The sequence below is a fragment of the Lipophrys pholis genome (genome assembly GCF_963383615.2).
Source record: "Lipophrys pholis genome assembly, chromosome: 12".
In the NCBI taxonomy this organism is placed as follows: domain Eukaryota; kingdom Metazoa; phylum Chordata; class Actinopteri; order Blenniiformes; family Blenniidae; genus Lipophrys; species Lipophrys pholis.
In genome coordinates this window covers 9,982,793-10,010,125 of record NC_137641.1, presented here as the reverse complement: position 1 = coordinate 10,010,125, position 27,333 = coordinate 9,982,793, and the positions used below count along the sequence as shown (strand labels likewise).

Genomic DNA, 27,333 nt, shown 5'->3' with positions numbered 1-27,333 from the left:
AATTAATTGTTAAAGTTCCATTCGTGAAATCAAAGTCTATGGCTTGTAAACCTCCATGATCATGATCTTTGGTAATTTCTACTTTTTTTAATATAGTGAGTTTTACATTTCCAAATAGAACAGAATGTAATTTGATTAATCTTCTTGATGGCTCTGTTAGAAACATTTAAAGAACACGCTGGATAGATAAACCTCGAAATGCCTTCCGTCTTAGTCAACAGCAAACGGATAGCTCTGAATAACTCGGAATCAAATTTAGCTGGGCAGTTATCCAGTACCTTCCATATATTTTAGTTTTCTCTTTCCATAATATCTTTAGAAATACACCGATCTTATAGGAATGTTGTATGCACTTGTGAATTGATGCCAATCCATCATTGTGATATTATCATTTGTTTATGTTAAGATGAAGCCCTGAGGCCTTGGAAAAAATATCAATGGTTTGTATTACCTTTGGGACCTGAGTCAGCTGTTTCATAAAAACCATGTTTGTCGTCCGCTAACTGGTGAATGATTTTATTGCCCAACACCTCCAAGAGAGCGACGTTAGAATTCTTGATGAAGGTAGAAAAATTTTCAGTACCAATGATAGAACAAAATGAGGAAAGTGGGCCTCGTTTGATATCAAACCCTGGTGACGTACCCGCTGGCAATGAAATCCGGCCATTGGAACGATCAAGAGATTCAATGGTGTTTCTAAATGTGTCACCAAAACCAAAATGTTTATGAGATTGGAAAAATAAAAGCATGCTGAATTGAGTCAAGAAAAAGAATATAACCAACATCCTCTATTAAGTGGCTATAATAAAAAAAAAAAATATGACTTAAAGAATTATGTTATGATTTGATCTATTTCCCATAAAGCCGGATTAGGAGTCACTAATAATTTTGTCCAAATTGGGTTTTTAGTCTATTGAAAACTCATATTTATCTTAATAAAGTGATCGGCCTCAGATTATCCAAAGTGTTGGGCTCTTTGCCAGGTTTAGGGATTAAGATCATTTCACCTTGCTTCATGGTGGGATGAAACGATAAACTATCTGCTGCCTCATTTAGCGTAAGAAGAAACGGAACTTTTAATACGTCCCAGGAATGTCGGTAAAAATTGGATGTCAGACCGTCACGGCACGGGGATTTATTCAAAGATGGACTCTCTACTGCTTTAACAACTTCATGAACAGTAATAACAATAACACAACTTCTTCATCTATACAAGGTATACAACTTTCTATATGCTGAAAGATTATTCAGAGGCCTTCAGAGAAAATGTGGTGGAATACAACTTGCAATGGAATGAAACTATCTCTTTAGCGATTCGAGTTGGTTCTGAACATAACTGATCATTGATTGATAAGGTTTTAATTGAATTCTTCTCTTTTCTAAACTACAGAAGTATGCAGTATCTTTTTCACCTTCCTCCATCCATTTGGCCCCGGATCTTATATAGGCTCCTTCAGCTTTTTGGGATCTACTTAATCAAGTAGGCGTTAAGGTGTTAAGTTCCAAAACTGTGGCTGAGAGAGTTAAGCATTTCCACAATCATTTAACAAGAACACGCTCGCCACACGGCAGCTTGCACAGGTCATGACCGTTCTCCTGGAGGTACTTAAAGTAGGAGGAGGAGAAAGTCTAACAAATCAACAACCTTTATAAACTCTGGGTGCTTCCGTTCTCCCTGGGAACCGCCTCCTGGGACCGTTTGGTCACTTCCGGTTGTGCCAGCCCAATCACAAGCAGGGGACTGCTGGCGTACTTCCAAATAGTCCCTCCTCTCTCCAAAGGTGGACTCAAGCTTCCCAGGCTTCCCAGTCACTTCCTTGTTTACATAATCAATTATATGTAAATATATTCTGTGGCGGTAGATCAGTAGAAAGGAGACAGTAAGCAGTAAGTGTTACCTCACCTCAGCAGCAGCACATGCAGAGGACCTGCGCATGTCCTAACTCTGGGACTATCACGTGGTTGCTCTGTCGTGTGCAAAAAAAAATCTGCAATTAATGCAAAAGCACATGAAGTGTTACAGATATTCAAAGTTGAACTTACTTTGCGAGATGTGAACGCTCTTTCTTGCTCAATGGATTCCAGAGCTTCCCCCAAAAGGTTTTTTTCAGGAGTGTGAAACGAGTGTGGAGGAAATTAGTTAAATAATATACGTTCAAAAAAATAAAGAAAGAAAGGAAGAAGCTACACAAGAAGCAAATCTTGGTCTGAATATAAGACGGCCCTGATTATATAACGACCTAAAAAAAGGATCTTGTTTCTTATTTTTTAACAAAATATATTCAAAGCACATTGAATCAAATTTCTAGTTTTTTTTTAATTAGCAAAGACTTTTCCTTTTTTTTTTCATGTTCACTAAACTGAGTTACGCAGTAATTTGAAGTCATTTAGAATTTTCAATTAAGTTTCAATTGACACCTGGTTCAAAATGGCTTAAAATGGCACCGTCCTGTGGTTATTTTAATTAACTTTTTACATTTTTGGGAATGGGATTGCAGGTTAGGGGATGAAGGCGAGCCGCTAATTTCTTAAGTCTGACAACCAACTTTACAGTTTCTCTCTCCTGCCTCACTGGTTTCACACCAGCTATTCTCACTCTTCTATACACTTCACGTGTGAATGGCTCAGTCTCTCAGGCCCTGTTGCTGCTGTTTTGCAGAATTCATCATAGCACCAGGGTCTAAATATTAGACAACCAATATTTGAAATATCTGCCTGGTTCAGACAGATCAAGGTGGAAGACAGTGGAGGTTTATGGAGAAGAGGCTAAAACAGAGCTGCAGCACCATCTACCTGCTGGAAAAGGCTTTTCTCAGTTCAGCATATCATCAATAAGAAACTAGACCTTCACAGAACATCTCACAACAGTGTCAGAGAGAGGCCAAGCATTGCACATGATTTGGAACTTAAAGAATATATCCTGACTTCTATTAAAAACTAAATCAAGAAACGTCTAAACTGTGGCTCCAAGTTGATTTTAAAACGGTCCGACTGAAGTTTTAAAAATATCATGAAATATATGAAAACTTGCTGTTGACTCAACTATAGCACTGAGTTCTAACAAGTTTCAGCAAGGTTGCTCTGGCGTCATCAATCTTTAAAAAAAAAAGAAGTTATTCGAGGTTACAGAGTAATGAGAAGAACTACTTGAGTACAAACTTCATGAATAATAGGGTTTCAGATCACATTGTTGACACTGGTGACTTTGGTCAGAAGCTGCTCTGATGGCTGAGTGAAGTTCTCAACAAAACAAGGCTGATCAAAAGAAGCAAGTCCCAAAAAAATTCACTTCTATTGAGTTATTCTGTCTATTCTGTAGTTTTCTGTATGTGGCCATCAGTCAGGAAACTTTGGGCAAAAAGGTCTAAAGGTCTGATGTCGGTTTTGATATTTACATTAATGGGAAAACACAGGATTATCCCACAATGCTTCATCTACCCCGCAGAGACCGCCGGAGGCTGCAGAGCGCTGTTATTAAGCACGCTCACCTTTGCCGCCCCAAATAGTTTGTTCCGCTTATCCCCGAGTAACAAGCATGGCGACCTCCATACGGCATGACTCCCAGTTTTATCCTCCATATTGGGAGTTTTATAGTTGAGATTCCCCTCTAATAGCATCCAATCCAGCATACTGATGTTGGATTCTCTCGATTTTGTTAACATTTATAGCGAATTGTTTATAAGTTCACCTGGAAAGGTCATTGTGTGTTTTTAGCTTCATTCTGAAATGTCCTCTGAAAGCCGAATATCCAAACCCCTCCGTGAGTGGTGTACTATGTCTGGAGCATGTCTTCAAACTGATTTACATTCATCAAACCACGTCATCCATGTCTAAAACCAAAGGTTTATTTGAAACCGTCAACTAAAACGTACAAGCAACATGTTTTGATTTTCACCCTCACACCTTCAGTTGTATTACTGAAACAGGAGAAAGTCAGAGACGCATACAAGTTGCCAAACCATCAATGAAGGATTTTGTGGATGCGCTTTACATTCGGTGATTATGACTTCCAAAGGTTTTTCGTGGCATCTTTCTGGAAAATGTACAACCACTCATGAATTCCTGACATTTTCTCTCATTCAGAATATTTGATTCCATGTTTATGTTTATGATTATTATAATGACACTGACAGTTGTAAAATACACCGGACAGTCCATTTATAAAAGAGCTCCAACTAGTTCAGGAGAGGCTCAATAACCTGCAGTTCTACCTGAGTCCAGTAGGTGTCAGTATGAATCTGAAAGTTGTTCGTGAGAAAAGGAGTCACCACTCACGTCATCAACAGGCGCCTCCACAAGCCGTGTGTCGCTTAGTAATTGTTTAATCTCCTGCAGCAACACTCAGTTCAAACTTTGAGAAGGTTTATCAACCAGTGACTAACTGCTGCTGCTGGAGAAATCATCACCATGTTTCAACAAATTACCCCACCAGGGGGCCCCCTCTAGACCCCTACTGAAAACTGCACCCCTGCACCTCACCAACAGGGGGCTCCACCAACTCTGCCACACGCAGAGGAGGGGACTGACCTCCGAATCTGATATAACCGCAAACAGATTGGTCAAGAAGCAGCCAAACGCCACGGGGTGCCTGAAGAGGAGCGTCAAGTACAAAGCCCCCCTCCCGCCACTCCAGGTCGGACCAACGTTGACCGTAAGGGTCAGCTTCGCGAGGAGGGACAAAGTGGACCCACAGAACCAAACCAAGGTTCAGCCCGCTGGGCGAGCAGAACACAGTTTGTATTTTCTTATTTTGTTTGTTTTGGATCATCGGGATGCAACCCAGCGTCTCTCCGTCTATGGTGGCTTCTGTCAATAAACTGTATTACTAATATTCATTGTATATGATGGTGCTGAGGACTGGATCTCTAGTGGTCTTCCAATTTTGATGGTCATGCGTGTTAACGTATTTCAGATGTTGTTATATGCACGTGAATGTGGATTTGAATCCTGGGGGAGGCGCACTTTTTTTTGTCACTAATGTATTTTCCGTTGCACTTCAGCAGGGATGTGTTGTATTTTTTCTGAGGTAATATAAAAAAGTTAAATTACAAATCATTCCTGCTAAGTAGAACAGTGAATAACAAAACCCATTGGATTCATCTCAACCCTTTATTTCAAAGTTCACATCTTCTCAGAAAATGTTTTTTAAAGTCACATTTTTCAAAGTCGTGTTAGAAATAAACATTAAATGTGCTTCTCTAAGATTCACTGTACAACCAGGGGACCGTCTGTCAGCCTCTGTGTAGTTCAACAGTCTCGACAGTGTTTAAAACAGAAACGCCTTTCATGACTCCATGTCTTTGTGAGTTTTCATGTGCCGCAACAAATGATTCTGCTGACGGAAACTTTTCCCACATGTTTTACAAGAATACGGCTTCTCACCTGTGTGTGTTTTCAGGTGAGTTCTTAAACCTGAGCGTTCACGGAAACTTTTCCCACATGTTTCACAAGAATACGGCTTCTCACCTGTGTGGGTTCTCATGTGGCAAAGCAATGAACCATGTTGGCTGAAACTTTTCCCACATGTATCACAAGAATGTGGCTTCTCACCAGTGTGAGTTTTCATGTGGCGAGACAAATGACCCTGTACACTGAAACGTCTGCCACAGATTTCACAAGAATACGGTTTCTCACCTGTGTGGGTTCTCATGTGGCGCAACACATTACTCTGTTGATTGAAACTTTTCCCACATGTTTCACAAGAAAACAGCTTCTCACCTGTGTGAGTTCTCAGGTGAGTCATCAAACTACTATGCTGACTGAAACTTCTCCCACATGTTTCACAAGAATACGGCTTCTCACCTGTGTGAGTTCTCATGTGGCCAGAGAAAGTGCTGTGTAAACTGAAACTTTTCCCACATGTTTCACAAGAATACGGCTTCTCACCTGTGTGAGTTCTCGTGTGGCGCAACAAATTACACTCTTTACTGAAACTTTTCCCACATGTTTTACAAGAATACGGCTTCTCACCTGTGTGTGTTTTCAGGTGAGTTCTTAAACCTGAGCGTTCACGGAAACTTTTTCCACATGTTTCACAAGAATACGGCTTCTCACCTGTGTGCGTTCTCATGTGGCACAGCAATGAACCATGTTGATTGAAACTTTTCCCACATGTATTACAAGAATGTGGCTTCTCACCAGTGTGAGTTTTCATGTGGCGAGACAAATGACCCTGTACATTGAAACGTCTGCCACAAATTTTGCAAGAATACGGTTTCTCACCTGTGTGGGTTATCATGTGGCGCAACACATTACTCTGTTGATTGAAACTTTTCCCACATGTTTCACAAGAAAACAGCTTCTCACCTGTGTGAGTTCTCAGGTGAGTCATCAAACTACTGTGCTGACTGAAACTTCTCCCACATGTTTCACAAGAATACGGCTTCTCACCTGTGTGAGTTCTCATGTGGCCAGACAAAGTGCTTTGTAAACTGAAACTTCTCCCACATGTTTCACAAGAATACGGCTTCTCACCTGTGTGACTCCTCATGTGGACCAACAAATTAGCCTGTCGGCTGCAAACCTTCCCACAGATTTCACAAACTATCTTCTTCTGGGTGACAGTTCCTAAGTTGGCACATAATTTAGGTTTTTTAAGGACAATTTCACCACATGTTTCCTCACTAAGCTTTTCACCTTCAGCCTGCTTCTCTGACACAGGAACGTCGTTCACGCGGTCACTGTGGAATATGCAGATTTTTCTCAGCTCGAAATTTCTAGTCGATTCTGAGTCAAGATGTTTGTTCACATCGTGAACTTCAGAGTCATGAGGGAGGAACGGCTCATTGCCCGGTAGTTCTTCTGGTTCACTCAGGGAACTTTGCGTCTTAATAGAAGGAATCCACAATGTCTCACTTTCAAACTTCAGTACAAGTTGTTCTCCCTCCTGGCTGGTACCGAGTTCCTGCTGCTCCGCAATCTGTGGAGGTCCTGGTTCTTCTTGTTCCACTTTGATCTGTGGAGGTACTAGTTCTTCCTGCTCCAGACAGTAGTTTGTTTCCTGTTTAAAGAGCTGCTCCTCCCTACAGTCACGGTGCTGGTGGAGCTCTGGAGGGACAACAAAGTACAAGATAAAAGGTTAGTTACTTTACTTCTACAGTTCCAGCTTTAAAAAAAAAAAAAAAAAGAGATTCAAGCAGGCAAATTCAAAACTTTCATTCTAATTTCAAAAATAAAGTATCGTCGTTACATCGTTCCTTGATGTGCACCTTTAGCTGCTGAACAGCTGGTGGATTACTTTCAACAACTTTTTTGGGTGAACTTTTTCTAGGTGGTATTGAGGTTATTTTTTTCATCCACGTGACAAAGTGACGTCATAAATGGTTGTTCTGCCTTTTTGGACGTCCGTGGTAGCGGTACACACAATTAAAACGGCAGTCAGCAGTAGTGATAAATGAATTTTTAAGTGTCTTAAATATGTCTTTATAAATAAAGAAATATATATGGATATATTTGTGGGTGCAACATGCTTATTAATTTGATTCTTTTATTGAGTGTTGATGTACACATCGTCACATTTTAAATGACTCCACTCTAATAAAAATGTGTAAACATTGTGTTTATCTACTTAGTAGGATATTAACAGAGAGGACCAGTTCAAACAACATTTTCTTACGGGTTTAATTGTGACTTGAAGTAGCTTCTGAATGAGTGTTGTTTTTATTTAATAGCCTACATCTATTTAAATACTGAAATTAAAATCAAAGTGAGGCGCAATCATAGCTTATATACAAGTAAGTCTTTTCATTCTGAATGATGGTTTTATATTTCATTCCTCGCTGCTTCCTTTCTCCTGGTGGATTGCATCTCAATGAAATTCTGATTTTACACCTATTTATTATTTCTACCTGTCTGCTGCCATCTTACGTTAAATGTTAAGTCAGTTTTCACCCATCCGTCTCTCTCCTCTGCTGCAGCGCTCGGAACCTTTATGGCAAAATAACTTGGTTTTCGGTCTTGTTGCCATAGTGACTGGTGGTATCGGGGCTCCATTGATGACGGCGTTTTATTCTGGCTGTGCACACGCGTGACTCAAGGTTCACATACTCAAAATTGATTGAACTAATTTTCCATGAGGGAGTCGACTCGGAGTTTGTTGAACCTCCTTTCTAGAATACGCCCCAGGAAGTTAGTCTCCCCACCAGTGTTGCCAGCGTTACCTTGAAAAGGTAATCTGATTACTAGTTACTTTACAGATGACTTGTTTTTAAAAGTAACTGTTAGGTTACTCGTTACTTCCAGCAGCTGCCGACAACAATCCCCCGAGGTTTTACATTAAAAAGGCCACGGGTTTTGCCAAAAAGTGCTCTTGTACATTAATGTCCAGTTCGCCTCAGTTCAGCAGTTAAGTGCTAAATTTAATTTCCCAAAGTCACATTTTTATCGTTGCCTTCAGGTCAGACACTATGTTAGAGAAAACTGACTGTTGTGAAGGTGGAGACTTGCGGTGGATTCGCGTCAATTAAATAATAACAAAAGATTCAAGCTTTAACCAGGTTTTAAAAACAGAGTTGGACTCGGTCGAGACGATTAAAATATTTTGCCAAGTCCGAGACAAGTGCCAGTCAAATACCAAAGAGTCCGAGACGACAAAATAAACGTCTCGTGTCCGGACTCGAGTACTGCAGCCCTGATTTTACCCAGTCACTTGCTTGTGAGCTTCGATTGCTCAACAGGAACGTTTGACATGTCACAGGACTTACATTTGGCAATGCTCGTTGTTAAGAAACTCATTCTTCTGGCTTGGAAATCTACCCGCCAACCCTGTTTTAAACAATGGCTCAAAGAGATGCTGTCTGTTATAGAGATGAAAAGACTGTAAAATATTGTCTTGTACCACATTGTGACTATCTTGTTTGTGTTGTCACCACGGTAAATTGAAAAGGAAAATAAAGTATTTGAAAAATAAACTGCTGATAACTGCCTGGCCTCCTGCTGATACATAGTTTAACCTTTGGCCTACATTCTTTGTTGTATTTATATCTGACTCACGCTTTTATTATCGGATTTTTACTATTACAGGTATTTATTAGATTACTCGTTACTGAATAAAGTGGTCATACGAGAGTAATGTGTTACTAATTAAAGTGTTACCGGCATCACTGCGTTCCACCATGGTGTGGAGACTGGAACAGGAGAGACTAACTTCTGCTCCGGGTGAAGCTGTCCTCAACTAATAACTCTATAGTACGTCTCTTTGTACCTAAACTCAACTGCTAAGATCGCTTGTCCTCTCACTCTCGCTGATTTTTGCTGACTCATGCACACGGGTAAAGCAACCGTTAAAGGAGCCAAACACACTGATAACCGCAGATATTCTGCCCAAACCGGCAGAATATATGTGTCTTGTAGGTACACCGATGTCAGACCCATATCAGGTGGATTTAAGAAAGCTTACTACCACCTGTTCATATATGAAACAAATAACTTGACTGTACTTGAAACAAGTCTAAGGCTGGGCAATGTAATTGAACCATAAAAACAAAATACCAACCTGGACATGGACAGGTTTCCTGCCTGTTACTGCAGCCTCCAGCTACACTAAAGATGTCCATCTTTGCTGATATCTGATGAAATTATGCCTAAAGTGTGACTGTTTAGAGTGCTGTTTACAGTCGAGGGACGTAGACCTCTGACATGTGAAAAACCTTAATATTCACTTATCTTCTCTCATATTGGCACAACATTCTTTTAACTGTTTTACATGCTACTGGAGCTGGAGTGATAGATGAGATGTCTCTTCAAAAAACACTAATGTCCACAACCTTATTGGGCGGTCCACGAGGGGAAAAAGTAGTAATATTTCCATCGACAACAATGACGGACATTGTTTTGAACAGACCACAGCATGTGAAGCTTGGCGACCTCGTCTCCTCCAGCAGCTTCCTCAAGAGTGACGCCCTCCAGGTCTGTGTCCTCAGTCCACTTTGTGTAGTGAAGGACAGTGCATGAAAAGTGAGTATCAAACTGTGCACACAAATTTGCTGAGGACACGGCCGTGGTGGGATTGATAACTATCAATGACACGAGGGCCTTCAGGTCCTCACATCCTGGTGTCTGAACAATGACTTGCTCCTGAACACGAGCAAGACGAAGGAGCTTGTCATTGACTTGAGAAGACAGAAGCAAACAACACATCCCAAGATGGCCCCAGCTCCAGCGCATTTATAACTATTTTTTTCTTTTTTAATAATTGTAAAACGTTGCATGGTCCTCACCATGTTATGTCCTGGTCATATCACATACGTCAGAAATTTAACCGTGCCAACCTGAGGAAAGTGATGCCAGAACTTAGCCAGCACATCGCTTGCCCACCAGAGGAGACAGAACTTTGGAGTTTTGGTGCATAGCGTCTCTCAAGGGACAATAACGGGGATCCAGCCACCATTCGAGCCACTGATCACGCCTCCATCCTCCTGCCCAGGTACAAACGGCGGCTGAAGCAGTCGGCTCCAGTGTTGTACTGACCAATCAGAGGCCGTCCTGCAGGATGTCTTGGAGACAATGGATTGGGATGTGGTCTGGCTGGTTTATCCAATTCATTTACTTTGCTTATTAACAAACCATATGTGTACATGTATATGTTGTGTGTACCTACATATATCTGCATATAAAAAAATAGTGCTTACTTTTAGCGTTTTACTTTTAACATTTGATTACCTCTAGTCTCAGTTAAATTACTATTCGTTGTATTATACTTGTATGTGCGTATTACATTCTGTACCTGGCTGCTGTGATACTTTCATCTCTCTCCAGGGATTGAAATAGACAGTGGAGAAGAAGAGTGGTAACTCCAAATACACCCAGTCTGGTGAATGAAGGTGAATAACACTACTAAAAACACAACAGACACAAATTCTGCTTCTGTCTGTGGTGAATCAACCAAATAGCCACAACGATGGAGATCCTTAACCAGCCACATTCATGTGTTCATCCAGACTTTTCCATACCTATTCTGTGGAACTTCATTTGAGGTTTCCAGATGATTCCTAGAAGGCTGCACTGACGATCAATCTCCGCCTCGTACTGTACAATAGTTTGTTCTAACACAATGAATATTTCTCCAGCAGCAGCAGTTAGTCGCTGGGTGGTCAAGTCTCTCACAGCGTTGAGGGAATTGTCACTTTCACCATCAGTAACAGTCACCTCAACAACATCCTCCTCCTCTTTAATGTGTGGAGCTTCATGTTCCTCCTGCTCCACACTGGAGCTCGTCTTCTGGTGACCGATGTGTTGCTGTGGACTCTCTGGAGGGAAACAGGACAAAAGCCATTGATGTGATGGATTTCCAGCAACACTTGAACGCATCATTACTATTAGATATACCATAATGTCTCTATTATAAACGCGTACCGCAGTTCATTTCTATTGCTCAACAGAAGTGTAACAATACGCCACGAGTCACATTGACGTGTTCATTCAGACTTTTCCATACCAGTTCTGTGGAACTTGATTTGAGGTTTCCAGGTGACTTCCAGCTGTTTTCGCTGACGATCAATCTCCTCCTCGTACTGGACGACAGTTTGTTGAAACACGGTGAATATTTCTCCAGCAGCAGCAGTTAGTCGCTGGTTGATAAACTCTCTCAAAGCCTGAACTGAACTCATTGTTGCTGCAGGAGATGACATTTTTCCTCTGGAGCTTGATGGCTGCTCTCGTGTCTCACAAATAGCCTCTAAAGCTGCTGCTTCTCTCTTTCTTGGTTTCCGTGTTAACTGGTTGCTGCTAGTAAAAGAAAGTGATTAAAAAAAAATTTAAATAAAAAAAACCTCGACGCGAATCTCCAGCTTTCTTTGCAAACGCCGTTGAAACGCACCCACAATGAATTTCACAATGAAGAGTCTTATTTTGACAGCTGCAGTTACCGGTAGCAACAAAGGGACGCTGAGTCGGTCACCAATTAACTTGGAAACCAGTTAATCCGAAACACCGGCCTCAGCGCCCAACATGAAGCTGAAACACCCAAAGAGCCGCCGCCGAGCTACAACACCCCGTCACCTTCTCCAGCCTCGGGATCTTTCAGCCATAAAACAACAGGGACTTCAACGACGCCCATACATCCACAGAGGCTCCCGTCGCCCGTCTATTGCGTCATCAGCATGCCGACGCTTGGGATCTTGTCGCCATGGAAACTCCACAGCCCGCAGAACGGAAGACGTGCAGTGATCTCTGCTTGCTGCGGCCACTCCAAAGACGGCCAGTGTTGTGCCAAAAACTGATTCCCGTTCACGGGAGCGCAAACTCCCTGGCTGTCCCCGTGTAGCTCCTTGGATGTCAATACTCGAAGACACAGAGAGGATTTATTTCCCTCTCAATTACTCAATGAAAACTACAGAATAGTACAGAAGAAGCAAAACAAAGTGCTTCTTTGTGGTTCCACAAACAATACACTAGTAAATGTCACGCAAATCATGTTTACATCTTTAACATTTACAGTTTCACTCAAATAAAACGCATTACTCATTATACATTAATATTGTAGTGCTGCGGTGCGCTTACAGGAACGAGGAGACTGACTGTATTTCTCAAGAATAACTAAGTTTATTTAAGCAACTGACGCTCCTCAGTATAAGGACGTCGCTGGTCAGAAGGTGGCGCTGTAGGAACACAATATCCTACCGACATGAATTTCCAGTGTGGAGCAGAGCTTCACTGCATTTCTATCAGACATTTAAACTCAGTCCAACAGCTTCATTTCAGCAACTATTACAATACTAGTTTCTTTTAAGTTCAGCATTTGAATACTTGCTTTAGTTAGGCCCCGTTTACAGGACAACGTTTCACGTGACAACACCTAACCCTAGTGTGTTTACACTGCAGCAGTGGACACACTGAACTCCACTCTGTAGTTCTGCATATCACACACACACACACAGGGCCTCAAGTACAGAATTTCATACTCTTGTGATATGACAGTAAAGAATGCTTGGTTGGCCATGATTCCCAAAATATTAAGTAATGCCATCAAGTCAAAGTTTTTCAGGTGAACCAAACAAAAGAGTTTCATATGAGTTTTGAAGCTGAAGCTTCTCACTGATCTAGTGTTCATTATATTTCAAAAATGGGAAGATTTGTGTAGAAAAAAATGAAGGCGGCATGTCTTGTATTTCTTGCAGGAAGCATGTATGGTATAAAAATACAGGTTTTAAAACACACCTGTCAGTGTCAACTTTCACATGTAATTGTTCCACTTGTTTTAAAGAGGCTAGTTCTTGGGGGAGAGAAACTGTCAGCGATCAAAGAAGTGCGACGACGACGGTTTAAATTTACAATCAGTCCAGAGTTTATTAAAATCGAGACAGGAGGATGCATTAAAAAAAAGGTAATATCCTAATTTAAAAGGTCTTTTAAAAACTGCCCAAAACGTGTCCACACAAAGTTTTAAAGGGCCTAAAATACAATTAACTCCCCTTGCGCGATGCTCTGGAAGGTCCTCCAAGATCCTCCACATTTCTTTCCTCAGCCCGGTCAGCTCACTCCACACACCCACTCGGCCGCTGACGTTGTCTCACGCTGTGTAACTTTTCAACCGGGCACGCCGTCTTCAGGCGTCTCTGCTCTCACCGGCGTGTCAACGTCCTTCCCCCGTGGCTTTCTCCCTCTTCCGTGTGGTTCCCTCCGCGCTTTCAGGTCCCGCCTCCCTTTGACTGCTGATTGGTTACCGGAGTCTCTGGCCAGCTGTCCAATTGGCTGTGCAGGGTGTCACTAACGGGGCTCATGCGGCCCAGGTGTAATCTATTTACTAATCATGACTGCTGGTCGGAAAGTGCATAACGATAATAAAATCAATAAAACGACAATCATAACGTGCACAAATTCACGCCAATAAAACACAGCAGTACAATGGCTAAAATCATGCAAAATACTAAAATCTCACCACATATCTAGAACACAATAAATAGCACTCCCGCCTTACAACATAGTGAACAAAATGGAGTTTGATGATCTTTCAATTAGAATGTCATGTTCAGACCTCTGGAGTGATGTTATATATATATATATATATATATATATATAAATAAATGACAACAAAGATCAGTTCAACCACAATCAGAATCATTTATTTACATTTTGAAAGATAAACATAACTGCACTCATTGAGAATCAGATATAATTTTATTGATGGCTGAAACATCTAATGTGAAGAAGAACATAACTACAGTGAGATGCTTCAGCCTCCATGACGGTCCTCTGGAAATTCAAGCCTTGGCCCCACAGGACAGGACTTGCCGGAGCGGGGCGAGCTGGGATGGTACGGTAAGGCATAGCGGACCCAGACCCAACTCTTGGGCGGTCCCACCACAGATAGTACGATTAAAATGTAAGCGGGGTTGTGAACGACGCAGGTATGTGATGTCATTACGCAACAGTAGTCGTGCGAACAACGCAGAAGCGACTGTCCGAGTAAAGCCTTGAGCCTCCTTTCTCTGTGACACAGCTTAAACTTGTTATTGTGAACAGCAGAGTCCAGCGCCCGCCACTGAGAGGAGTGTCTGCCTTTTGTTGAAAGACTGCAAAGTTGTAGAGCGCGCCGACACGGAGAGCAAATCCTCAGTGCTCGTTACCTCAAGGGAGGGGTGATGATAAACCGTAATCGGTGGTTTCTTTTTTTTCCTTACCATCCACAACTTTTGTCAGTGGGGCTGCACTAACACCCATCCTGCCTCGTTCCGTCCCAGCACAAAAAGTGCTTTATTGTCCTACAACCACAGTTGAAATAAAGTGAAGGAAAAGTTTTACAAGGATTCGGCTTCTCACCTGTGTGAAGTCTTGTGTTTTGTCAAATTACTTTTGTCCTTGAACCGTTTCCCACATGTTTCACAGGAATATGGCATTTCACCTGTGTGAGACCTAAAGTGGGCAGTCAAATGAGTTTTCTGGCTGAAATTTTTGCCACATGTTTTACAAGAAAACGGCTTCTCACCTGTGTGAGACCTCATGTGGACTGTCAAATTAATTCTCTGAATGAAGTTTTTGCCACATGTTTTACAAGAATATGGCTTCTCACCTGTGTGAAGTTTCTTGTGTCTTGTCAAATTACTTTTGTTTTTGAACTGCTTCCCACATGTCTTACAAGAATAGGGCTTCTCACCTGTGTGAGACCTTATGTGGGCAGTCAAATGACTACTGTGACTGAAGTCTTTGCCACATGTTTCACAGGAATACGGCTTCTCACCTGTGTGAGACCTCATGTGTTCAATCAAAAGACTTCTCCGAGAGAAGTTTTTGCCACATGTTTCACAGGAATACGGCTTCTCACCTGTGTGAGACCTCATATGGGTAGTCAAATTACTTTTCAAAGAGAAGTTTTTGCCACATGTTTCACAGGAATATGGCTTCTCACCTGTGTGACACCTCATATGGTCAGTCAAATTATTTCTCTGAGCGAAGTGTTTGCCACATATTTCACAGGAATATGGCTTCTCACCTGTGTGAGACCTCATGTGGTTCGTGAAACTACCACTGGGACTGAAATGTTGATCACACATCTCAGAATTATTCTTCCTCAATCTTCCTGAATCTACACAAGTTATTTTATGGTTGTGACTCACAGCCGGCACAGGGTCACCAAGGTGAAGCTCTTCATCGTCTGGTTTTGAGTTACTCTGGACACTTTTCTCATCAGTCACAGTTTGAAGAAAAGTTTCAGTCTCCTGCTTCAGTATGAGCTGCTTCCTGTCATCACATGTGTAGATTTCCTCTTCCTCTTTAATCCGAAGGGGTGTTAGTTCCTCCTCTTCCTCTTTAATCCGAGGGGGTGTTAGTTCCTCCTCTTCCTCTTTAATATGAGGAGGTGATGGTTCCTCCTCTTCCTCTTTAATCTGAGGGGGTGGTGGTTCCTCCTCTTCCTCATTAGTCTGTCGGGGTTCTGGTTCCTCCTCTTCCTCTTTAATCTGTCGGGGTTCTGGTTCCTCCTCTTCCTCATTAATCTGTTGGGGTTCTGGTTCCTCCCCTTCCTCTTTAATGTGAGGAGGTTGTGGTTCCTCCTCTTCCTCTTTAATGTGAGGAGGTTCTGGTTCCTCCAGGTCCAGACTGGAGTTTCTCTTCTGGCTTCCAGAGCTGCTCCTCAGAGACGACGTCCTCTTCATCACAAACATGTTGCTGTTGGAGGTCTGAGGGTGACAAAGAGAAAAGAGAGCAAAGTTTGTCATGTGATTATTAAGAAAAACACCATCTTATCTCCCGAGCAGCCGTGTCACTAAGAAGCAGAGCGACAAGTGTTGTAATTGCTCTAATCGAACTCCTACAAAATACTCATGAGGGATTTAATAATCTAGTATTCACAAGTAGTTACTCATGATGTATGCGAGTACGCACTGGCGTTCTAAAAATTGGAAAATGGCCTATGTGTGCTAAGTGTCTTCTTCAGCGTGTTTGGTGAATTTGGCAAGTCACAGCGCCCCTAAAGGCCTGGCATATGTACTACATGCCCTTAAGCCTGGTGTTGAGCAATGTCCATAATGACATGTGGACAGAAATTTTTTGGGAGAACGCCGGGGCGAAAAAAAGATAGTTTTGGTTCATGTGGACAGGACCTAAGAAGAGTCTCCCGGAGGGTTCTCCACTGACTGCTATGTCACCAACCAAGCACTTCGAGGACATCCTGGACTCCATCAACAACCAACTGTCCAGCTTCCACAGGCAGCTGGCTTGGGTGGAGGTCCACGAGTTTCAATCATGGCTTCAAACAGAAAGAACTGGTGAAAAGCTGCAGCAGGAAGCTGAAAGGAATGACCTTCAGATTGGAATGAAGCTCATCGCCAAGGGATCCTGGGCTGTCATCACAGTGGACAGACAACTGTCAACTGTTCCAGGACCCCACTGTCACACCCTGGCTGTACAAACCAAACACACACACACACACACACAACTCAGGTTTGCTCAAACTCAGGTAAATAGCAGAAATGCAACAATAGTAAGGCTCATGAACAATACAAAAGACTAAAGTTAATTATGGTCATGGCATAGATTGATTGTGTATCTGTCCAAATGTCGTTGAGCAACACACTGAACCCCAAACTGCTCCCAATGGTTGGACTGAAAGTCCTCATGGCAGGCGCCTTCATTGGTGTGTAAATGAGTAAAATGTGATTAAACAGTGTAAAGCACTATGGGGACTGCTCAGGTGGTGAGAAAGCGTTATATAAGTGAAAATCATTTACCAAGATCTTGAACCTTGAATAAAAAGAGAATAGTAGTGTTGGAGCCAAAATCCTTTGTTCACTCACCCTCATGAGGAAGGGGGGGGGGGGGCGAGGAGGGGGGTGAGCCACGTTTCTTTGAGAACAAAGAAACCATGTGCTCAACCCTGGAAAATTCGCCATTGATCACATGACCCCCCCCTGGGGGGCCCCCGGGTCCCCCCTCCTCTAGCTGCGGCACTGCAGCTCGACGGCAGGGGGACCCAAAATCCCGTCATCACCGGGTCACCGGCCCGGTGACGCGCAAGCCAACCCCGCGTGGATTGGCTGAACCACGGCCAACGCCGCGGGGAGCCCGGAAGACATCATAACGGTATAAATTCAGGCCCGGGAAGAGATCCAGCCTCTTCCAAAACGAAATCGCGTCAACCCAGACGCACCTTTTCGTAAGGAGACAAAGCGCCTCGTGTTAACGCACCTGGACCGGGCCTGAATTTTCTTCACCTCGCTGGACGAGCTCAAGAAAAGCGGGAATTCCCTTTATTTTTGGTTTCCCCTTCTTTTTTTTCTTCCTTTTTTTGTTTGCATCCTCCGGACCCCGAGCGCGCGCTGCAACCGCACGCTCGTCTGCAGACCGACCTGAGCATCGCTTCTTCACTCCCCCCCTCATCGCAAGAAGCTGCTGATCGCCCCTCGGATCACACTACGGGTTTCCCCTCCGTAGTCCACGTCAGGTCTCTATTTTCTGGGACGCCAGAGAACCGCCCGCGGCCACAAATCGACGGATTTCACCTGGCCACGGAAGCACGTTTCCCCCTCGTCCAACCAAGTAAGGCTTAGAGTCTGGGCAGGAATTAGAATAACGTGATATTATTATTGCTGTGTGTTTATTGTTGGTACTTGTAACTTTGGGACGCCGATCCCTGTTTCTGAGTACTTTTGTGTCTACGCGTGGACGGCCATCCACGCGAATCATCGCACGCACGCGCGAGCCTCCTCATCCTCAGCTCACGCTTCTGCTCCCAGAGTCCATATCTGCCTGAACAGCCGTTTTTGGACTCTGTACGTGTAAGCTGAGGCGGTCGCGTCAGTGTACACAGTCAGACACCCCCTCCTCTCTCCTCTCTCTCTCTCCTCTTCTCCTCTGTTTCCCTGTTCACTAACCAGCGCACGGTACGGCCGCCGCTGCCTCCAAGCGCCTCCTTTCAGTGCGTCCCTGGGACCGTGTGTAGTTCACTGCGGCTCGGATTTCTCGGCCACAAGGAATCCGGCGCGCTCCCGACGGCTACGGCCCGTGCGGAGCTCAGTGACGTCACGCTATCCCAGGCAGAGCACGCCGAGCGCCTCTGGTGACCGGGTGGGTAATCACATCGATTTCCTCGCCGGGTCGCCGAGCCGTTTGGCGCCCTCTGGTAGTCGCGTGGGTAATTGCAACCGCTCGTACCGCCATCTGGTGGTTGCATTAAGTCATCACAACTGCCCCGCGCGCCGACGCGCACCTAGTGGCCAGATCGGGTGATTACACCGGACCGCCGACGTCTACCTCCCTCTGGTGGACGTTCGTGGTCATTACCCTCTCACCAAGTCACGCCCCTTTCGCTCCACAAACCCGCACACACACACACACACATCGCTCCCCCACACTCGAACACACACACACACACACACACACACTCACACACACACACACACACTTTATTAGCTGGCTTTGTTTTGTATTGTGTTGTTTTATGAGATCTTGCTTGATGTTTATTGATTAGATGTGATTCATAGATTGATGATTTAGGAATAGACGTTTGTTAATAAACACTTAATAGTTGAATTGAACGATTCTTGGTGGTTTTTGTGTGCTTTTCAGCGACAACTGCTGGTTGTAACAGTCAGTGCTCGGATTTACAGCCTTCCTTTCCTGCTTCAGTTAAATTGCGATTATCATTTCAATCAGAAATAATAATTTAAACATTTTAATTGAACTTTCTTTTTTAAGACTGATGTTTCGTTTAAGACCCTAACTTCAGCTGGTGCCCCGACTTTGATTAAGTAACGGTAATATTCAATTGATTAATAGTTTGAATGGTTTAAACCAATTTCAATGATTTTAACGCTTTGGGTAATTTAACACACCTAGGAGGCGTTGGCGAATGAATGCAGGTTTTCCACGGGAATAACCCGCATTGCTTTTAAATAATTTTAAGTGTTTCATCGCATTTTCTGTGGTTAATTACCCGCACTATTATTGATTGATCTGTTACCCAGTTAACCTAATCACAACTTGAATTGTCTCTAAGCTATTGTTCATTTATTTTTGTTGCAGATAGATAATTTGTATGCTTTATTAATTAATAAATTAGTCAATTTATTCAATTAATACTCAAGAGTGCTTTTAATCATTTTTAAGTGGTTTTCGTGCATCTCAGCATCCAATTATCCAGTATTATTAATTCATAAAGCGCAAGTTTATCCAATTAATAATCCTAACTGCATTTAATTCAATTTCAATGGTTTAGCTCATTCAAATAACTCATTGTATTTAATTAGTAAACCCCGACTTTACTTAATTAATTCCAACTCCTCCTTGATTACTCCCGATTGTTATTAGATAAATAACCAAACTTGTTTGATTAACAATCCATTCTAAATTACTTGCAGATCACCTTCGGTGGTCCACTCCACCGAAGTAATTCAGCCTCCCCTCAGTTATTGACTTACAAATCGCAGGTTTGTTTCATTGATAACTTGAATCATAGGTTGCTCTCCGTAATTTAATCATCACTCGTAATCAAGTACCGTTGTTCATTGATAGGTCAATAGCCATTTGTGACGCCTTCGCAGCTTGAGCTTTTCCCCGGTTACTCCAGCGAGTCGCCTCCTGTGGGTCCACAGGCGCTTCGGTAGGTCACGCCACTGACCCGCAGTTGTCAACAAAGGAGTGACCCGTCACGCCTGTTGACCGGTCGTGCCACTGGTGGACCGCCTTCGCGATTGGACCCCGTGGAGGTTCCTCCCGTCAGGCGACCCTTTTTAGCTCAAAGCTGTTGGCCGATAACTGACTATTTACTCCAATCAACCTTTATAGCTTTGCATAACTTACACTTGGTACATTACCTTAGTAATCTATTACTCCAGTAATCCATTACTTTGGTGGCCTACCGCTAGTGATCAGTAATTGTCAACCCGTAAATAACAATTTACTTCTGTTTGGCGATTCGTTTATATGTAAATTACCTCTGACAGGGTAGAACCTTCCGGTAGCCTACCACTAGGGTAATTTGCATATTCTGATCACACGCTGACCCCAACATAATGGTGCCCCGTGTGAGGCTGTTGTAAACCAGCATTGTTACGAATAACTGCACAAAATAATCCTGAATCGTTCACTTAAGGTGTAGCCGTTAACTTTATTCTCCCAGAATTGGTTTTCAAGATACACTTTTCCAGCACTGTCGAACAAAGTCACTTGTGGTGTGAAATCAGTTGTGAAGTGGTTAGTGCCTTGCTTTCCCTGCATTCTACGCATGATTAACACGCTGTGTTAAGATTTCTGACTACGATTAATAGACACTAACAATATTGCTCGCCAAGGTGTTAGACGCATCTGACTAACTTGGATAGGGTGCAGCTCGAGCAATTAACGAAACCGAGAGGTTTGTAAGACACAGGTACAGCCGTTACCTGTGCAGTAGCAAAGCTAATTTGCCGTTAACCACAGCTAACGTTGTTGACTTCGGGCGTAAATCTCAACCACTCAATGGAGGGTAAGAGTTCCCGGGCACAGGGAGCCGAGGCTCCGCCGGTGCTAACTGAGCCGGCCATACGAGACGTGGTGTCCCACCTCGTCCGTCTCTCCTTGGAGGAGAAAGCAAATCTCGAACGCTACAGCGTTGAGATTTGCGAAGAAAAGATCCGAGAGCTGGTAAGTTTTGTCAACAACCCAGGGGACAAGCCGGCACGTACAGTGCCGGACGTCCTGGGCCAGATCAGCCTGCTCTACCAGCGTAGAGCAGAGCTACAGTCAAAGGAGGCGGAGGAGCGTACGGATCGGCTGCGTCTGGACAACCAGAGGCTATCCAAGGACAACGCTCGCCTCCGACAGGAGCTGGACGCCTCCAAGGACGAGGATCAGCCTTCAGAGCCCGAGAAGCAACGGGCTCTGCCTCCTCATAAGGAGACGAAGGTCGATGAGTGCACACTAGAGAGTGAGCCTCAGATCCAGGAGTTAAAGGAAAACCTAGAAGAAGCTCAGTCGCTAATCGCGATGGGCATGGAGAGGGAAGAAAATCTCCGACACCAGCTTTACACTGCCACCCTAGGTGCGCAACGTGACCCTAATTGGGGTCGTCGTAATCTGGCTTCGCCAGAGAGGTCTGGCACTATCGACTCCTCATGCGCCACAACGCAGAGGTATGACGCCTCATATAGCTTAGATGGTGATTCTTTTCAGCCCACGCGCAGCCGCAGCACGGTGCGCTTCGACGACTCCGCCACTCCTTCCCATCTGCAGCCCCCACGCGACGCTAGCAGTCGGGAGCAGGGGTCCAGGAGGGTGCCTCTACACCCCAGTAGACCTCCCTTGTATGGCCCTAGCGGCCCCGACCCGCGTCAGACAGCAGTCCACGGGGAACTGTCGTCAGAGGACTCTGACGGCCCCAGTCCCGTGAGGGGGTGGGATGTCCGGACCCGCCAGCTCGAATCCCTCGCAAAGGACATCGAACGCTTTGACCCGAGCAACAAGGACGCGAGTATCGAGGACTACCTCCGTGAGGTTGAACGCTGCCTCCTCGACATCGCACGTCCTTCCACGCGGGAGAAGCTAAAGCTTCTCTGGAAAACAACGTCCAGAACAGTCCATGTTTTCATGGAATCCCTGCCGCCAGACACCCGAGACCGGTACTCCACCCTCTGCCAGGCTCTCCGGGAAGAGTATTCATTGTACAATGACCCTGCTTCGGCAACGTTTGGTGCATTCGCGATCACCCAACGGAAGTCTGAACCTCCAAAGGAGTATTACAGGCGCCTACGAGTGGCCTACTTCCAAGGCCGCAATGCACCGGGGTTGGAGGAAGATCACGCCTTCAAGTCTCTGTTTGTCAACAACCTCCACGACAGTGGGAGGTTCGATGTGGCTCTATTTTGCAGGACCGCCAAACCCACCATGAAGGAACTGCGCCAGCACGCGCAGATGGTGTGGGAATTGCGTCAATGCCCGGGTAAGAAGCCTGACATTGACCAGAGGGTCCTGGAAATGGAGCCAAGGGAAAACACGGATTTGAGGCTTGAGGGCGATGAGTTGCCGACACCCAGAACGAATGCTGGAGGAGGGTCTGGTACACCCTCTCCGTCTGAGCAGAAAGGCGCACAACCAAATCAAAAGGGGGGACAACAGAGCCAGAAGGGTATTCCACCGAATCAAAAGGGTGGAAAATGGGCCAGGTCAGAACAAAACTTCCAACCGAAGAAAGGGCCCGACCCGAATTCAAAGTGGAAAATGAAAGGTTCGGAAAGGGACCACGGTCGCTACAGAGCTGACCAGTTAAAGACTGAGCTACAGCAGTGGGTTCAAACCTGCATCCAAGAGGCTGTACAGAACTTGGACCTGTCCAACCAAAGGGGGCGCCACCCCCCCTCAAGGGGACGGGGACGTAGGCCCCCTCCCTCCTGACTAGAGCGGCGGCCCCGACCCACCACAAACAAGGTTTACCTTGTCGGGTGGGGGGGAGAAACAGGTGAGGCGGGAGAACGTTCAAGAACGACAGCTTCCCAGTCCACCGATTTGCCGTTCCTGACTTTCTTAGGCAATCTCGTGCACCGAGAGAACGCCAACCGCATCTACACATCCGTGGTGGTGGGAGGATGTGTAAACGCCCTCGCGCTGTTAGATTCCGGGTCCGAAATAAGCCTAATGTGTTCAGCCACCTTCGCCGAGCTTGCGAGAGCTCTGCTGTCTCTTGGAAAGCCACTGCAGGTCGAAGCTTGCAGCATTAACATCAGAAGCTTCACTCAGGACACTTCACCCATCACCCAACGCGTCTGGGTGGATGTCACTTTCCAAGAGATGTCTTTGGTGCATCCCATCTATGTCACCACGCTGGACACAGAACCATTACTCATTGGCCAAGATCTCCTTAACCGATTAGCCCCACTGATCGATTGCCGTCGCGGGTACCTTTGGGCCCAAGTACGCAACCCGACTCGAATCGGTCCAGACATGGACCCTCCCTCTTCTGACAGCGTGAACGCTGCCATCGAGTCCAGAAGTTCTAATCCCATGTGTACGCCTTCCAAAGAATCTGGCTCAAACACCCCTCTTGTCATGCTCCCTGACGGCCAGCAGTCGCGGCAGTCTAGGAGCTATCAGTCTCTGAGAGAGCATCCATCATTCCTATGCGCACTGGCGAACGATGGATCTCCACTATACAATCCCCACATCGTGGGGGGGGTACACCTGAATGGGACCTTGGTCCCAGAGACACTCTTGGCTCTGTGGTCAGAGAAATCTGCCATTGATGCCGATCTTCTAAAGGATCTGTGCCAACACAACGCACTCCTTGTCCAAGTGCAGCACAGCCATCGCCTGCTTGCTGCAGGGTCGCCGCAGACACTAATCAAAGCAACTGGTGTATGTGCCCTCTCCGTGCAGATAGGGCAGAAGAAAGCCATGCACTATATGAGTGTCGTCCCGCAGCTCCGCCCTCCTTGTCACATAGGAGCGGATCTCCTTGTCAGGCTTGGAGTCCAGCTGGACGCCGTGAACCAGGTTTTGTGGTCACTGGCGAGCGCGGACACGCAGCATCTGACGACCGAGCCGGAGCAAATGGCATCCGGTCAGACGATCCCGCAGGCGTGTCACGCTGCTAGTGAGTTGGAAGCCACAATTCCAGCACGGACAGCCGGGTTCCCAATCCGTCTCGCACTTCTCAAGGGGCAGAGGATGCTTGGCCCACAAGCATTCTTTCAACCCTTACCGTGCTTTTCTGACCTTTGCCTGACAATTTGTGGCACACCCCTTCTAGAGCTAACCAACCGCTCAGCCTACCTGCTAGTCCAGAACCTGACCCACAATCCGGTTCAGGTGAATGCGGGAAAACCGCTAGGCGTCTTGGTCGACAGCTCATTTCACGACTTCGAGCTCAGGGTGCCCGTCATTGGCGACCTACCTCCATCCCTCATCAGGGACGAGACACTCGACAAGGTGTTGTACACGTTCCCCACCCGCATGATCACCATTGCTCGTCACGAAGCCCTCGCACAGGAGGCAATCTGTGGTTCAACCCTCAGCACCGAAGGTGACATGATAGTGTACGCGCTGGCGACTCAACCAGAAAGTGCTGAGAACCCCGGTGGGCAGCCAGGGTCTGCACCGGAGGAACCGTACTCTGGTTTTGAGTCAGAGATTGAGCAGCAACTTGAAAAAGCAGATGCTCTCACGACACGGGAACAACGAGAAGCACTCAGAAATGTTTTCCGCGAATTTCAAGCGATCTTTGCTAGGGATGCACATGATTGTGGGGTTACAGACCTTCACCTAGTGCGCATTCCTACCGACCCAATGGCGCCACCATCCTTCGTACGCCAGTACAGAATCCCGCTGGCTGCCTATGAATCCATCCAGGAGATCCTTGACAAACTGCGAGAGAAGAACATTATCCGAGAGTGCAACTCGACGTACAACTCGCCAATCTGGCCAGTATTAAAACCCACTGGTAAATGGCGGCTTACCATCGACTATCGCCCGCTGAACAAACAGGTTCCTCTTTCTCGCTGGCCCATGATCCACCTGGATCAGGAGCTGGCCAAAGTAAAAGGTGCTCGTTTCTTTTCCACAGTCGACGTGGCAAATGGATTTTGGACCATGAAAGTGGATCCATCTGACCAGTACAAACTTGCTTTTTCCTTTGGCAACCGCCAGTACACCTGGAACCGGTGCCCATTCGGCTACTCAAACTCACCATCTGAGTTCAACATCTTCCTCCGCTTCATCTGTTCCAGGATGGATCTCCCTTGGATTTTTGGCATCCTGCTCAGCCTCCGAGTCACCTCATCCATGGTGATAGTTGAACCAGGCCCCCCAACGGGCATCATCCTTCAGGGGTCGCCTGGACTTCTCATCACCCGGTGCGGCTTATACACCCAGAGGTTCTACGTGCGCCTAGACCCCTGGGATGTATACCGCAACCACATCCGCAAGCCCCCCCAGCTGACTGAGGGGAGGCTAAGCGGAATCCAGACCACCGACACCATCGAGCATGCGAAACAGGCAACGGTTCACATGCTTGAACAGTTGGACAAATTCATGGTCACTGAGAAAGACCTCAGCGACGGTAAGCGACCCAAGCGGTTCCTCGGTGCACTGCTCTCCGCAGCAGCAGGCATCGGCTCGCTGTTCTCGATTGGCCTCTCCGCAGCCAACTCGGTCAGCCTGAAGGCCCTTCAGAGACATGTCGGGGAACTCGAAGAAGAAATGCCGGAAATCCAACAGAGACTCCTAATACAGAGTGAACAGTTACAAGGCTTGACCAAAACGGTTCAGGGAACCATACTCACTGTAAACTTGCATTCTGCTTTAATCAATAACACCTTGCATGCCTTAACAACCTTGTCAAGTATCGTCAGTGAGGACATAACGTATGTGCGAATAGTCAGGGATCTTATGCAAGATCTCCTTAGAGAAGTCAGTTCCTCCGTGAGTAGCCTCAGTACCGGGAAGATCCCCACGTACTTAGTTCCACTAACACTGGTTGAACAGATTCTCAAGACCACTACCACCACTGTTGTACAACCTTCACAGGTACATCTGGCATATAGTCTCGGCAGTGCTATTCCGATCTCTGTGAACCCACAGAACCTAGAGTTAGGATTTATCCTAAACCTACCAATCATTGAAAAGCAGAATGTGTACCGTTTAAAAACCGTATTGAATGTGGGATTCTGGGAGGGTAACACACACGTACACCTCCGAACGCCACCCACACTCGCCTACCACGACGACAACCCCTCACTCTACCTGGTCCCCAATCTCAGCATGTGCACAAACACCAAAGACATTCACTGGATCTGTCCCAGCAACCCTTTCATTAGAGATGTCACCAACTATCTATGTGGGCTGAGGGCAGACGCCCCGGAGCAGAAATGTCAAGGTAGTTTGTCCATCAAAGATGAAGGAACCGAGACCAGAGTAGAGAGAGCAGGTAGTCGATGGCTCGTCAACACACCTCATTCTGAAGCGACCATGTCCTACGACCGCCATGATATAGCCACCAAGCTCACCCTGCCCAATCAAACAATATTCCTCAATGTCCCACCAGGGGCTACAGTACACATTGACGACATAATCCTCCATCATCTCGATGCCGACCGACACGAGGTGGAGATTGAGATGATGGATGCATTCGTCGGGCACAATTTCACAATTGATGCCACCCTCCAAAGCCAGCTTCTGGCTGAGGGAACCAAATTGATTAAATTCAATTTAAAGCCCACAGGGCTCTCAGCCACTTTCCCTAGGCGGGCAGGTGGACACCCATACCAAGACCATCCCATCAGCATGGCAGCGCTCGGAATGTTGCTCAGTGGCTGGATCATCACGGCCGTAGTGGCGTACGCGATGTACAAGTACATCCAGAAACTACAGGCCCGACTGGATTCCCTGACCCTGGTCTCGCCACGTTTTGTGGGCCCATCCACAAACACACAATAGGCCAGCCCTCACCCAACCAAGAGGTGAAGGCACGGCCTACTAACCCTTTTCCTAACCACCCGTTCCCTTCCTATTTCTCACTCTCCTGTCCCTTTCCTACCTCTTTCATGTTCACTGGTGACGACCCTTAAGAAATGAAATGTATGTGTGCTTAGATAGTTAGAATAGAAATAGTAAGTCTGCCCAGACTAGCCTTAGCCTGCCCAGACTAGCCCAGCCTGCTCAGGAAATAACCTCACATGTGAACTGGTGGACAGAGAAGGACAGTATGTTTCACAGGACATGGGGACGTTCACAGATTCTATGGATTGTTCGGCCCAGGTTTGCTCCAAAGACTGTGACCTGCATCCCACTCTTCGGAACAAAGGGGGGATGTTGGAGCCAAAATCCTTTGTTCACTCACCCTCATGAGGAAGGGGGGGGGGGGCGAGGAGGGGGGTGAGCCACGTTTCTTTGAGAACAAAGAAACCATGTGCTCAACCCTGGAAAATTCGCCAT

The 27,333-nt window shown here is 45.7% G+C and overlaps 2 protein-coding genes across 2 annotated transcripts; both read right to left on the bottom strand.

The window, feature by feature from the left end:
• Positions 1-5,097: 5,097 nt before the first annotated feature.
• LOC308117947 (uncharacterized protein) lies at positions 5,098-11,606 on the bottom strand (the record flags this gene model as incomplete). The annotated part of the gene is made up of 3 exons (XM_080477070.1): positions 5,098-7,047; positions 10,950-11,246; positions 11,435-11,606. 3 exons carry the CDS (start codon positions 11,604-11,606, stop codon positions 5,285-5,287), a joined length of 2,232 nt encoding a protein of 743 aa, XP_080333196.1. The 3' UTR covers positions 5,098-5,284.
• A 2,436-nt stretch (positions 11,607-14,042) lies between these two features.
• Positions 14,043-16,097, bottom strand: LOC308117920 (uncharacterized protein; the record flags this gene model as incomplete). The annotated part of the gene is made up of 1 exon (XM_080477040.1): positions 14,043-16,097. One exon carries the CDS (start codon positions 16,095-16,097, stop codon positions 14,754-14,756), a length of 1,344 nt encoding a protein of 447 aa, XP_080333166.1. The 3' UTR covers positions 14,043-14,753.
• Between the last annotated feature and the right edge of the window lie 11,236 nt (positions 16,098-27,333).